Source organism: Juglans regia, chromosome 12, assembly GCF_001411555.2.
Source record: "Juglans regia cultivar Chandler chromosome 12, Walnut 2.0, whole genome shotgun sequence".
In the NCBI taxonomy this organism is placed as follows: Eukaryota; Viridiplantae; Streptophyta; class Magnoliopsida; order Fagales; family Juglandaceae; genus Juglans; species Juglans regia.
The window spans coordinates 29,714,745-29,729,629 of NC_049912.1; the positions used below are offsets into that span (position 1 = coordinate 29,714,745).

Sequence of the window (14,885 nt, forward strand, 5' to 3'; positions counted from 1 at the left end):
AATATATACATAGGAGGTTTTATTGCTTGCAACATTCACTGCAAGAGATAAACTCAGCAAAATCCAGCGTTTAAACTTTAAACTATCCATTTATGGAAGTGATGAAAAAATATATCTTTTTATTTTAATTTCTCCGTTTGGATATATAGATAAAATGAGATGAAAATTAAAAAATATATTATTAAAATAATTTTTATTTAAAATTTAAAAAAATTAAATTATTTATTATATTTTATATAAAAATTTAAAAAAAATTATAAAAATTATATGAGATGAGATATGTTACTCGCAAATCGGTGTTTAATGCTCAGTTTTTTTTTTTTTTTTTTTTTTAAATTATACGATCCATTTATTATTACGTGGACAGTGGAATCTGTAGGGTGCAGTTAAGATAGCTTGGCTTCCACAGAGCGATAAAACGACGCCGCTTCGGCTACAGAACTTGCCTAATCCTATGATCCTTTCGAGTCGCTCGCAGACCGCCTCGCCCACTGTCCAAAAATCGTCCAAAACTGAAGACTTTTGCACAATTTCTCCGTCGTCCAGCGTCCTAAACCTTCCCAAAGCGTCTTGCATGCTCGATCTCGCTATCACTTTATAATCATCGTCATCTTCTTCTTTCCTCTTCGAGATTTACCATCTCTCGGCGATTTTCTGGGATTCCAGGTCAAAATGTCGTGGCTTAGATCTGCGGTTAGCAAGGCCGTAGAGGTCGGCAACAAGAACAACCTTACTCGTGCGGTCAAGAACTACGCCGATTCCGTCGTTCAACACGCCGGCCAAGCCGTAGCTGGAGGCGCCAAAATCCTTCAGGATCGCATAGTATTGTTCCTATTATCTATCTATTCTGACTTTCCTGCGTTTTTCTTTTTCGTTGTGGTTTATAATAGTCGGAATATGGGAAAACCAGTTTGGTTCGAATTGATTTTTTTGTTCCATTTAGGTGTAATACATATATACGTGCTATTTTCATGTTACTTATAAAAAAATACATGCCATTTTCAAGTTATCGGGTTTTAGTATTTGGAAGAGTGGATTACCTATTGGGTGTTTTGGGTTTCCATCCAAATTCATGAGGCGACTCGTATTAGGAAGTTAATCGAAAATAGCGAAGAATATAATCGCTTGAGAGCACATAATTGAATTCGCACAGTGGTTTTCGTAGTGGTTGGCGAGACCTACCACTTGTGACAGTTTTTTGCTACATACAATAAACAAACGCATTTATTACGGTTTATACACTCTATCCCACTTTGTTAAGTTGCACGCATATGCAGGGGACCCGGAATTTCAGAAGTGTTAAGCAGACCATTAAAAGACTGGAAGAAGCAGCAGTTTCTTGTACTGGCGCTGAAAGAGTTCAGTTACTGAGAAGATGGTTGGTTGTGCTTAAAGATATTGAAAAATTATCTGGAGCTCCACTCGAAGATAAAGAAAAGACCCTTGAGCAACATCTTTCTTCGGATGAAGGAAAGGATAGCCCAAAACGACCATCTCTGGTGACTAAACCCCCCGACCCAACTTTTTTTCTTTTCATTTTCTCTTTTTGAATCTATAAATGCTAGGATTGCTGTACTATGATATTATCATAAGCAGTTTCAATTGTTCTTTACAATTGGAATTCAAATCATTTTAAGGGCAATCATGCCTCTTGGACCGACTGTGTAATGAATTTTGATGGCCCTGAATTTTTCCTCAGCAGCCGTAGGGCTATTTGAGCTGTTGGAAGCTTTTGAGTTTCCACGTTAAAATAGGTGGTTTTTTTTTTTTTGGTAAAATTGGTTGTTGTTACCGATATTTTTCAGCTTTATTTATAGTATGAAAACCATGAGATCCAAAGGGAATTATCTTGAATCAATGTTTCACGTTGCACACTCTATTGCTTAACTTCTCATTACTTCACTGAGAACTTTTTTGTTTTTGTTCTCTATTTTGTTTTGTTACTTCAATCAGAAAACAAAAATCGAATGCCTTAGCTGTTACATTGCTTGACCATGATAATTGTTATGACCATGATTCTGTCCTCATACATGTTATGATTATTAGAATTTTTACTCGTCAATTATTTATTCTAAAACCTTATCATTTCATCAATTTTTTCGGACCAGTATGAGTCATGTTTTTGCACATTTTAATATCCTAAATGCTCATTGCATGACTGCAAGATTGCAAGTTAGGGTGAGCTTTCTCGTGTGCAACAGTTGGTAATTAGTTGTTATTTGGGTTTAGATAATTGTTCCTAATTTCTTTTTTCCTCTTATAGGTCCTGTATTATGACTCTGATCTTGGGGGTGAACCAATGAATTTTCGTGATGTTTTTCTTCAGAGTCAGGCTTTGGAGGGCATAATAATCTCTATGGTACATTGAACTAACTTCAAGCATTTATGTAGTTTTACTTGAAATGTGCTGAGAATCGGTTGAAACTAACTTCAGTATTGTGTTTATACTGTATACACTGGTATTCCATGAGGAATATGTGGAAGAAGTGTGAGTAAGTGTGCTTATAGCTTTATTTATAAGGTCAAGAGTTTAGTCAGCCAATGCAAGCCTCAAGCAGCCGGGCATAGGTGTAGAAACAAGTTTTTTTTTTTAAATTGAATAACGCACTATTAAAAGAAAAATGAATGAAGTAGGAAATCAAAATATGCTGTTACATGTTGAAATTATGTCAAAATTCCACAATTAATTTATTTTTTTGGTCCAGTAAACTGTAAGATGCATTGAAATATAGTCTCAGAGATGCAACTAGTAATTGTTTTTTTCTAATAAGTAAAAAGAGATTTTATTAATCCACGTAATTAGGCAATGCCCGAGTACACGAAGTATACAAGAATGGGCCTAATTACAAACTATGCGCTGCGGAAAGCAGCATAAAAGTTATTAAAACTCGTTTCATTCAATACAATAGATGAAGCCCAAAGCAACAATGTATGAAAGAAAAAGTCCCTAAAACCATCCGGAGAGTGTTCCCTATTGTCAAAACAACGACCATTTCTCTCGTTCCACGTGCACCACATTAAGCATAGAGGCACCATCTTCCAAACAGCCGCAATGTGATGATTGCCCCGAATCCCTCTCCAACATGACCATAAATATATCACCCTCCTAGGCATTACCCATGCGATACCAAGCCTGGTGAAGATTTTATCCCATAAAGCCTTGACTATTTCACAGTTAAGAAGCATATGATCTGCTGATTCACTATTGTGTTTGTACATGAAGCACCAATCTATTATGTAGAGGCCACGCTTTTTCAACTTGTCGATAGTCAATATTTTCCCATAGGATGCCAAGCAGCCGAAGAAAGCAACCATTAGGGGAACGTTGCTCCTCCAAATGCACTTCCATAGGAAGGCATTGGAAGAGTGAGTCGTCAATGCCTTGTAATAGGATTTGACTGAAAAGTTCTTGTTCCCTGCAAGTGTCCATAGTAATCTGTCCTCCCTTCCTGCCTGTAGTTTCCGCGCTGTAAAATTCAGCAGTCTCCCACCTCCCAATCCTGTACAGCTCTAATAAATCTCATGGACCATTGAAAGGGAATCAATGGAGATGTCCATATTATCAGCCATAGAGGCACCCTTATTTGACGCAATCCTATAAAGAGAGAGGAAAGCGTTTTTCAAAGCAATATCACCACACCAAATATCGTGCCAAAACCTAATTTGCATGCCGACGTCCCATTTATGAAGATAAACATAACCATTCTTCTGTTCCTCTCAGTGATACAAAAGTTGTTTTTTTTTTTATAAGTAAAATAAGTATTATTAACAAAGATGGGCAATAACTGCCAGTTACAAAAAAGTATGCCCTATTTACAAAGGCACGTTAGAAACTAAGAAATCATGAAGTTCCATACCATTAAAGTCCATAGCAATGGCCCAAGTATAAAGAGTCCTAAAAAATAAAACTTTTAGCTCCTCCATCAATCTCTCATTGTCTTCAAACATTCTCTCATTTCGCTCCTGCCACAAGCACCACATGATACAAAAGTTGTTACTACCCCACCTTTGAAAAAACGAAGGTTTTTTATTCCACCGTAAAACGCCTATCTCCCTCCATATGAGTAGCTCTGAAGAAGAACCAGGAATAGGAAGAAAAGAAAGAAAAGGAAATGGGAAAGGATTCCCAATGAGAAATGAAGAGGAATGGAAAGGTCAACTCCAGCGAGAAGCGTTGGAGAAGGGATTACGTGTGTGCGTGAGGACAAAGAATATGTACGGAGAGAATTTTAAATCTTTCCCACTTTTACTAATAATTTTGATTCTTCCTTAACATTTCTATGACTAGGGGAAACCTAAAGCCAACTAGTAATTGTTTTTTATAAGTAAAAATTTATTAATATCAATAGGCGTAACCAAGTACACTGAGTGTATACAAGAGAGAGCACCTAGCCCATAAGAGAGTACCCCTAGTGACCAGTATACACCAAGCCCGATTGGGACAAAATGCTCCTCCCCGCAGGAAAGCGATTAGTATATTTACAATGGATGTTTCCATAATATTTGTAAATTGGTTGATGAGTTTTAGTGTTTTTGGGTGGTTTGTGATTGTGGCATACCTAGAATTGGGAAAAATTTTATGATGTAGTTAGGATGCCAATTGTGTCCAATTCTCGGCAGTCAAGAATTGGGTTAGTGTTTAAGTGAATCCATGTGTGCATATGGAAATTCTTTGAAGTCTGATCATGTTCAATGGAGGATAATCAATGCATGATGATTCTATTATCTATGGAGATTAAAATTTGCCAAAAATTTACATTTTTTTCCTTGAAAATGTATCAAGCAGTATTATATGAGGCTTAAATGGTTTGCCAATTTACGGGGTTTTTGGTTGTCTGTTTAAATATTGGATTAAAGGAAATAATGAGCGACACCACTGGGCCCTTTCAGTCTAGCGTATGCCTTTATTCTCAATATTTAGACAATGCTCACTTTTCCTTTCATGTTGACACAATAATGAAAAAATCTCTATGTTTTGTAATTGCTAATTATGGAGGTTAACGCAGGTTAACTCTTTTCTGTGCCTCAGATTCTTGAAGCACCAGTTGAAGATGAAGTTTCTCTGCTCCTGGAAATTTTTGGGTCAGTCCTCTCACCATTGCAGCTTGTGGTGGATTGTGGGAGAGAAGTTCCTGCATTTATTTAGTATCTCACTGGAATTAAAAAATCTTCAATCAAATCTTTTTTTTTTAATATGTAAAATGTTATTAATAGGTGTATCCAAGTACACTGGGTGTATACTAGAAACTTCAATCAATTCAATTTTAACATGATGAGGAAATGGCTTTATTTTATCTTCAATTTTGTATTCACTTTTGGGGTTAGTTTTGGTCTTTTGAGGCAAATGTAGTATAGGTTTTCATAATTCTTGACTTCTGTTCATCCTTAAGAAGATCTGAATCTTTTTTACAATATTATCACCTGCAGGCTCTGTCTTACTGGAGGAACAGAAGTTCATAATGCAATAGTGAGCAGCATACAGGATCTGGCAAAAGTTTTTTCAAGCTACCAAGATGAAGTATTGGTAAATACATATAAACAAACATCAAATTTTAAAGAAAACCACCATTTTAATGGTAAATTTCTTTATGTGCAAAGTATGCCCCTATGAGGTGGGTTATGCCTTAGTGGGTGGTGGATTTGATTGCTTGTTGGTTTTGTCCTGTTAGTAGCCATAGCTACTTAAAGATTTGGAAAAGCTCCCTTTTGTGTCTGATGCGGTGTATCTGGTGGGAATGTAATACTCGGACTTTTGAAGATTGTGAGTGGACATGTTATGAGCCATTAAGCTCAATTCTCTTTATTTATGGATGGTGTCGTAAAATAATTTCCGCTCGTAGCTTTCTCAATTTTATGGAATTGTGTTCTTCATCCCTATAGTTGGGTGTTTCCCAATGCATACTTCCTGTGTATTTGGGTTGGGCCCCTTTGTGCTTTGGATAAAATTTACCTTATAAAAAAAAAAATTGTAAGAATCGTGCTTTACATACACATGCACACATGGAGGGATTTTGGCCATCTAGTGCTTGGAAAAGTATATTGTGTTACCTTTCTACAACTTCCCTTGGACGGAAAAAAAAAAAAAAAAAAATCATTCCCAAGTCTGCTGGGTTGAAGAGTAGTTTATACTTTTACCCCTGTAATTCTTTTGTCACCTTGATAGGAAGTAAACCTTTTCCTATAGAAAAGAACAACAGCAATATTAAAAACTAGGTCAAGGCAAAATGACCCAATAGAAAAGAAAAACCCAGGTTACTTCATATGTTACAGAAGTACTTAATTTTGATAACTAATTCTTGGGGCGCCACCCCCTTTCTCAATAAAAGTATTTATAGTCATTTTTTTTTTCTCTCCTTGTGCGGCTGTGCCTTTGAGTAACATCCAGTTTATTGACGTGTTTCATTTGCAGGTGAAGCGGGAGGAATTGCTTCAATTTGCGCAAGGTGCCATTACAGGGTTGAAAGTCAATGCCGAACTTGGAAGGTGAGGACAGAACAGCTCAGCTGCTCAAAGTGATCTGTTGTAAATGCAAACCCTGATTGCCTACAAGTTTTTGGCTGCTGTTGTATTGGTTATTTTTCCTTTTTCACCTAGCATATTCCCTTTTTATCTCTATTCTTGTTGCTTTGCTAGCCCCCATTGGTGCTTATCACTTGGGTTGCATCCCTTTTGGTGCTCATATTCAATGTTTTAAAGGGAAAAAAAAGAAAAGAAAAAGGAACAAAGTTAACAGTTTTTTTCTTTCTTAATTTGTTTGATTTACAGAATTGATGCTGAAGCCATTGATCTCAAGAAAAAGCTTGATGAAATTGCAGCTTCCCAGAAGCATTTAGATGAAGGCCGTGGAAATGCACCCAAAGAAACAACTTTAGCAACAATAGAGGTGAGCCTGTTTTTTGTGAATAGGCCAATCCTATTGAATACAAAATTGTCATTGAATCCAGATCTTTTTTTCTTTCTTGATGTGTATACTAATAAGTGTTCTGGAAAGCAAAAAACTTTTCTACCCTTTATTGAGTGGGAAGCTATGAAAAATGGAGCTTGGTTGCTTCATGTTTGTGGTAGGCTCTAACTTATCAAAAAAATGTTTGTGCAGGCTCTAAAAGAAGCGCTTGCACATATTAGAGTTTGTTCCAGATTGGAAGGGCTCTTATTGAAAAAGAAATTTTTAAACAATGGAGATACTCCTGAGGTTCATGCTCAAAAGGTATGCTTCTCTCTTGCTGTTGGACCACTACTTGTTACATTTCTCAAACATGGATCATACTGTGCTTTTGTTGTTTTTTATGGGTACAGTCCCAGTTTCTGATTTCTGGGAGTATATGCGGGTCTTTTAGGTTTACCTGCAGTGCTACACTGCAAGTTCTGAGAATTGGATTTTGTGACACACCCATATACGGGTGCAATCTTACTAGGCTGAATAATTTGTAGTCATTGTATGTATATAGGAGCTAAGGAATTGGAACAAGATAATGAAATTAGTAATTTTATGATAAGTGGCACATTGCATGAGTAGTATAAAGGTCAATGATTGTGAAGGGCTTGATAGTGGTGCTCAGCACATGCTGACATAGTTGTCTGGATATATAGGTAATCTCTCTCTGACTAAAAGATGAGTGCAGACTTGTTCCATATATGGGTAATCTCTCTATTGCACATTAGCTTGATCAAAAAGCATATTAGCACAATATACACTCGTCAATTCTGCAGTCTTGGCTATATTTGTCTTAGACATTTATAAATTTACATGGAACAATTATTCGAAAATCAAGGCATGACACCCATCTACAAGTCCATGAACCATACCTTTTAGTATTTTTCTGATAATGGCTCCAAGTTAAGTCTAGCATAATGGGGCATGTCTCTTGTATGTTTTGTGCCCATTCCTTGACAGTAATTTGTTTAACTTGCTTTTCCCCTTCTTGCTGTTTTCTTCCCGGTAGTCTCTGAATCATTAGATTGTCTGAATATTTTGAGTGGTCTTCTCATAGTGTGAATTGATTACATTTATTGTGTTTCTTTTTTATTTGTATGTGTATTAGTCGGTAGTGCTAACTTTCCTTAAAGACTTTCAAAAGCTACTGTCACCGCTATTGTCTTGTTTCTACAAGCAGGTTGACAAGTTGAAGGTCTTATCAGAATCTCTCGCTAGTTCCGCGACGAAATCTGAAAAACGTATTTCAGATCATAGGTAGAAATCATACTTAAATTTGTGACCTCAAATCTAAATTTTACTGCACATATGAGCTGGAAGATGTTTTTCATTCAGTTGTTTTTATATTGTTGAAACACTTATTTTTAATAAGTGATGAATTTTTTGATTGACGAAAACAATAGGCATATCCCATGTACATAGGACGCATACAAGAGAGAAACCTAAGCACTTATGAGCTGGAAAATGGTTTTCATTCAGTTGTTATTGTCAAAGATATTTAGGAATCACATTTATTATATTGTCAAAGATATTGGCAGTTATTATATTGTTGAAACACTTATTTAAACACTTCATGCTGTTGTCTTAAAAATTAAGTTTGGCAAAATGCATAAAAAGCATTGTGCCATGTTTTCATAACGAGTTACTAGCATTATGCCAGAAGCATTGAAAATCTCAAGTGGTTCTCCACTATGGAATGTCAATTTCCTCAGGGTGGCTCAGGATTGGAAAGTTGGGGTTTTATCCGAGCTCTTCAATGTATTGTACTCCATGGAAGTTAGAGAAGGGGACATAGATAATAAGCTTTTGATTCCCTATAGGAAGAGGAAATTCACAGTACATTCATTCTATGAGGCCATCTCTAGCCATAACGACAATCCGTTTTCTTGGAAGAGTATTTGGAGGACTAAGGCGGCTTTCTTCTTATGGACAACTTCATTGGGGAAGATCCTGACCATAGACAACCTAAGGAAATGAGGACTTATCACAATTGACGGGTGTTGCATGTGCAATAAGAATGGAGAGCCAGTGGATCACTTGCTACTTCATTGTGAGTTCGCACCTTGTGGGATGATGTCTATAGTAGAGTTGGGTTATGCCTGAAAGGATGGTTGATCTTTTCACTAACTGGAAAGATTTATACGACATCCCGCAGATTGCAGCAATTTGGAGGATGGTCCCCAAATGCATTATGTGGTGCATTTGGAGGGAGAGGAATGACTGAAACTTTGAAGATACGGAACACTGAACAATCTCAAAACCTTCTTCTTCAATACTTTATTTTTTTGGGCAATTGCTATAGATTTCAATGGGCTTAGCTTCCACGCCTCCCTTGTATCTATATCTAGTTCTGGACTAGATGTTCTCTCTTGTATACATTCTGTATACTTGGGCTACGCCTATTATCCTTATAAATATTTTTTTTAACTGATAAAAAATATTAAATTGGGATCCTGGAGGGTTCTTCAAGAAATCCTAACTATACCAACCAACAGGATGCAAGGCAAACCTGGACCCTTTTACAATCACTTCTGGTGCTAATCTAAAAAAAATGACTAGCTGATTGCTTGAATATAATTTATGGCATTATTTTGTACTTAATCCACTCTTTCTTTTTTTGTTACATTTTAAACTATTCGCTCTCTTCCCTGTTGGTAGATTACAGAAAGAGGAGGCACTAAAAGTTCGTGTAGCCAAAGCAAGTGAAGTTAGTGAAAGAGAGAAGGTAACTTGCTTCCACAGCAATGCATTTTTCTTGTCAGGTACCAGTGAACTATAAGAGATAAGAAAAAGACACCATGCTCTTACAGTTATCAGTAAGACTCAGAAAAGCAAGTATTATGAGTTTTATTTTTATTTTTTTAAAGCTTCATATTTTCTCATTTACTTTCCACTTTGGGATGAGAATTACTTCAAAATTATATGGAAAAAATTGTTATACAAAGTATTAAAAACATTAAAAGATTTAAGTAACGGCGCACACATTCACATTTATATGCGTTTATGTATATATAGAAATTATTATGTGGACTTGTTTTGACATTTAAATGGTTTAACGTTTTATGCTGTTATACAATTATTGAGAACATCTCCATCTATGTGGATGCATCTCTCGCTATCAAAAACATCTTGTTGTCTGCTTTCATAATGTTTCTCACTTAATGGTACCACATAGTTGTGTAACATATAAAAGGTGGGTGGATGCTATGAAGATTTATTTGACAGTTAGAAGTAGTATAGTTTCCTTTGTGGCTGCTGATCTTCTTAGGCTTTATGGTAGATATGTGGTACAAGGCCATGCTTGCTACAAGCATGTGGCTTTTACACTTGCTGTTCCAATTTGTTTTAGGAGAAAAATTTTAATTTTTTGTTCCATAATTTTGTTTCCAGGTATTAGCAGCTGAGATAGCAGAACTTGAAATACAAAGAGATGATCTTGAAGCTGAATTGAAAAAGGTTTTTTCTGCCTTCTTTTGCTTCCCCTCTCTCTATTGTCAAAAACTGTTATTTGCATTACGGGGAGAAGTTTTCTTGTCATGTTTGATTCTCGTCTCACATGAAACTTGACCTTTCCCCATCTCTTCAATGGTTTAAATCCAATTGTCAAAATGGTTCTCTTCACCTATAATAGTTGATCTCATTTTCTGCACTTTTTATACTATTGGATGCTTTTAATATACTTCTCTTTTTGTTTCTTTTGTAAAACGAATACCAAAATTTTCCTTCATGATAAACTTGTTTACAAAATCCATTCAAAGCTCGCTCTTTCAATCATGGAATTTAACATATCACACACATACCAGTCTTCAAAATTTAATTAATGTGTACTTATTGAAAAAGTTATTAATGTCTAAAATTGCCAAAGTACAATCTGCCTTATAACTATTATGGGACTAATTATTATGATGAGAACTCATGCCTTAAATACATGCTTTGCAAATACCTCTAACGTTGTCAAGGCTTCAATCTTATACCAAAGTCACTATTCCGTAATCTTGTCTTTAGAGTAGTTTCGAAGAAGTTTGAAAGTCGATCAACAAGGGCTCATCAACCCTTTTTTAGGCATTTTAGTAACCTTCTTATTATTGTCCTTTTTCTTGCCCTCCATTGATTCTGATTTTATTTTATTTTTTATAAGTTATTGATTGTGAATATTTTTAAGCCGGTGCATGTGATGTAGGTTAACATTTCCTTGGCTGCTGCTCATGCACGCCTTCGCAATGCCAGAGAAGAGAGAGACCAGTTTGAGGAAGCTAATAATCAGATTGTTGTTCACTTGAAAACGAAGGTCTGGATTCTTGTTTTATGGTGATCATAATTTTTCTGCAGTTGATCTATACTGGCTACTTACCATTCAAATACCCAAAATATCCTATGGAAAATGTTTATAGGAAGATGAGCTTTCCCAATCCATAGCCTCAGCTAGGGTAGAAGCAGATGTTCTCAGCACATGGATTAATTTTCTGGAAGATACTTGGGTTCTTCAATGCTCGCATGCAGAAACTAAGGAGAAGCAGGTCAAGTATGTACCTTAACTCAGTGTATTGAGTAGTGCCCACCAGGGAGTTTTTGTTTTTAAGCATTTTCCATACATATTTCTAACTTTCTTACCCAGTGGACGATAAATGCAGTGGCCCTTACTTCCTATGCTTCCTTATGTTTCATGCATGGTTACTTACTATTCCTTCTTTTCTTTGTTTTACTAGTGATGAACTGGAGAGGCATGAAGACTATTTTGTAAACTTGGCCATTCATCTCCTTTCTAATTACAAGGTATGTTAATATTCTTTATAATAAAGATTTTTTCAAGTCTACTTATCCAAAAAAAGAAAAAAGATTTATTCCAGCAATGGAACCTTAAGTAGTGGATAAAGTTGTAAGCTCTCACCTTCTCCCCTGCCCTAATCCAATTTGTACCCCTTGTGCAGAAAGAGTTGGGGCCATCAATCGGCTGTATTCAAAAATTTGTGGATAACTTAAAGAATTTGAGTGAGGGGTAATGCCTTTTGTTGCGCTGAGATTGTTATGACCTATTTAACGCAGTTTATTAATTCTTTTCCTGATGAGACAGGTCAGCGAAGGCATCGACTTTGGATAATGAGGATTCTAAAGTATTTAACCCAAGAAAAAATCTTGAGGAGGAATATTTGGATTATGAAGCCAAGGTACAAATTACCAAAAGCTGTAATTTATTTCACAGTACTAAGATATTGATATGTTCATGCTTACAATATCAAAGCTTCATTTATGGATTCTCTTCAACTGTATTGAAAATTCTACCTTTTGGCTAATTTTTTTTTTCTGTGCTATCATCTTTCAGCCTGGTTTTTAAAAACGCAAAAGCTTGAAACTACTTTTCACCTTTACCAGTTCTGCTTCAGATTAAGCATCATGAATGAGGTTGCATAAATAAGTGACTTACAGGTGTCTATTATATGCACATGACATTTCCATCAACTCTGGATAATCCAAGCTTTATTACGGATTTGAATCCCAGCAGTAACTCAGACATCTTGGGTTTGATTTCACATTAGGAGTTTTCTTGGATTACCTGGTACACATGTAATGGGTGGGGGGTCATGTATTTGGGGTTTACTCCCCAAGGGTTTGGTCTGAAACAAAAACAAAAAAAGAAAAAAGAAAAGAAAGAGATTGGATTGATAAAAATGGGATGGAGCTGGAGGATGAAGCTATGACTTCATTTTTTTCCATGTATCTGGTTCTTTGTGAAGAAAAGAATGGAAGGAAAAAATAATAATAGACCTCTTATATGTCTTTTGATTTGTTTTCGTGTCAGATCATAACCACCTTCAGTGTAGTGGATAACATGAAGGAGCAATATTATGCTCAGGAAGGGAAATATTCCAGGTTCAATATTATGGCCATGACTTCGCCTGTTATGGTTTTTGCTTCATGATTTTTTTTTTTTTTTGGGTTGGGGGGGGGAGAGAGGGTCCATCATTTCCCCTCTAAAGTGATTTACTTGGCCTCTCTTAATCCAGGAAAGATGATTTGATGGTCAAGGAGCTTTTTGATGACATTGAAAGGTTAAGAGCAGAATTTGAGTCTATTGAGAGACCAATCTTAGAGATGGAGACACCAACCCCAAAGGCTGAAACTCAATCTGTTGAGAAGCAGCAGAAAGCTCCATCTCCTCCTCCAATGCAGGGTACTGAAACACTAAAGGCTGAGAAAGACGAACAGCCAAGATCACCTGCAATCATGGCAGAGCAGATGCTAGACACTGAAGCAGAACTTGCAAAGTTGGAGTCCGAGTTTGGGAAGGTTGGTCAAGACTACTCTGCTGAGGAGATTGGTGACTGGGAATTCGATGAGCTTGAAAGAGAATTAAGAGCTGGTGATTCAGGAACAAGCAAATAAACCTTCGACTGCATACATGGCTATCCTGTTATCCCAAGTGTAGTAAACAAGCAAGCATATGTACAAGTACGATATACATTTCCGTGTTGCATTCTGACCTCTACGAAGCTCCCACGAAGCTCCCTTTTAGATATCAAGCTTCTCTTTGTAACTTCTTTGTAGCAATTTATACAGTTTCTATTTTTTTCATTCTTCTGTAGATTCTCAAACTTGTATCATGTTTTAAGGAACGTATTAAACAAATCAAGTAAACTTGTATGGAAGTAAATGTGGAACCTTAAAGGATGATTTCTGCTTGCATCATTCAAGTGTAATATTCGTGTAAGGGGGTCAGTCAACAGTTATTTATAATCTCTCTCTCTCTCTCTCTCTATATATATATATTGATAAGGGTTGTTCTGCAATATCTTACTCAGTTCCCAAGACTGCCTACTTTTGAGTGGAGAATGTGGCCACAATTGTCTCCTTGGACAAGGTGGTTAGTGTTGAAGGGGGCCTGTCGTGTTTTCTCACTCAGAAACAAAGGTTTTTAAGGTCTCTGTTAAATGTTGATTTGTCAGAGAAGTTTCCGGACATAGAAGTTGAAATCTGTTTTATCTTTGTAGAACATCATTATTGTACAGGGTTTTCATGCTTTCAGCACCAGGGTACACAAGCTATTGGGCTGGGCAGTTTGTAAATTGACTACCAAAACACATTGCCTGGAACTGTATATGTGCTGTTACATTTCTATTTTTTTCTTGGTGCTGGTTGGACCCGGCAATGGAGTCCCCAATAGTCGGCTCTACTGGTTTATCCTTGTACCAATCAGATTACTACTCTATAGCATCCAGCTTTCCTGGGTGGTGGTGGGTCATTTAGATGGATGCATGTATTGCTGTCCTTTGCTTGTACTTTCCTCTTTTGTTAGGCAGTATTAATCTTCACTTCTGAACAGAACGCTCAAGATTTTTTAGAGAAAATTTAGTGGGGAGTTGTTAAAATTTCAGTCATTCTTAACAGCTAAGCCATACACTGATGCACACCACACCATGCTTTGAACACAACTAAAAAGAATTCTACAAAACTTGCATGAAATAATAGCAGTTGATGTGTTTAATTTCTTGTGAATGCAACAGAAACAATACAACTCTAACTAACTGTCTCGTTCTTGAGAATGGAAGATTCCTAATTATTTCATTGTCAGTGGTTGAAGACGTGTCTGTACAAGAGAGAATGCTAAACATAGTGTGGTGTGTGTCAATTGTCAAATGAAGAAGCAATTAAAAAAAAAAAAAAAAAAAGTCTCGAGCTGCGCAAGCATTCCATCCAGAATTTCCTTTCCCCACCATGTATTGTCGGATCATAGGTTGGTTCTCTGTGTCTCTCTGCTATCATTGTGTTAGCTTTCAGTAAGGTCAAACGTTTAGTAACTGATAATTTAAAAAAAAAAAATAATCCCAATCCAAATAATTTTAGACCAAAACAAGTTCCACCATTTCAAATATCTTATCTTGTTACCGTAATCAGCAAAAAACAAAAACCTTCCATGCATATTTCCAATGAGCCCCAGCCTATACCCTCAACAAAG

The 14,885-nt window shown here is 36.4% G+C and overlaps 1 protein-coding gene across 1 annotated transcript; it reads left to right on the plus strand.

The window, feature by feature from the left end:
• The first annotated feature begins 447 nt into the window (after positions 1 to 447).
• LOC109003012 lies at positions 448 to 13,666 on the plus strand. Its single transcript, XM_018980961.2, has 18 exons — positions 448 to 822; positions 1,278 to 1,499; positions 2,264 to 2,359; positions 5,030 to 5,082; positions 5,428 to 5,524; positions 6,410 to 6,483; positions 6,766 to 6,883; positions 7,097 to 7,207; positions 8,115 to 8,191; positions 9,593 to 9,659; positions 10,325 to 10,390; positions 11,115 to 11,222; positions 11,326 to 11,456; positions 11,641 to 11,707; positions 11,863 to 11,930; positions 12,006 to 12,099; positions 12,732 to 12,802; positions 12,937 to 13,666. The coding sequence occupies exons 1-18, from the start codon at positions 673 to 675 to the stop codon at positions 13,313 to 13,315; spliced, it is 2,049 nt and encodes a 682-aa protein (XP_018836506.1). The 5' UTR covers positions 448 to 672; the 3' UTR covers positions 13,316 to 13,666.
• Positions 13,667 to 14,885: the final 1,219 nt, after the last annotated feature.

What these genes read in the sequence shown, in the direction of transcription:
- LOC109003012 (XM_018980961.2), top strand. Translation starts at nt 673, where the DNA reads ATGTCGTGGCTTAGATCTGCGGTTAGCAAGGCCGTAGAGGTCGGCAAC. An exon ending in GCTACCAAGATGAAGTATTG is followed by an intron (nt 5,525 to 6,409) that starts GTAAATACATAT and finishes TTTCATTTGCAG; the next exon opens with GTGAAGCGGGAGGAATTGCT. An exon ending in ATCTCCTTTCTAATTACAAG is followed by an intron (nt 11,708 to 11,862) that starts GTATGTTAATAT and finishes CCCCTTGTGCAG; the next exon opens with AAAGAGTTGGGGCCATCAAT.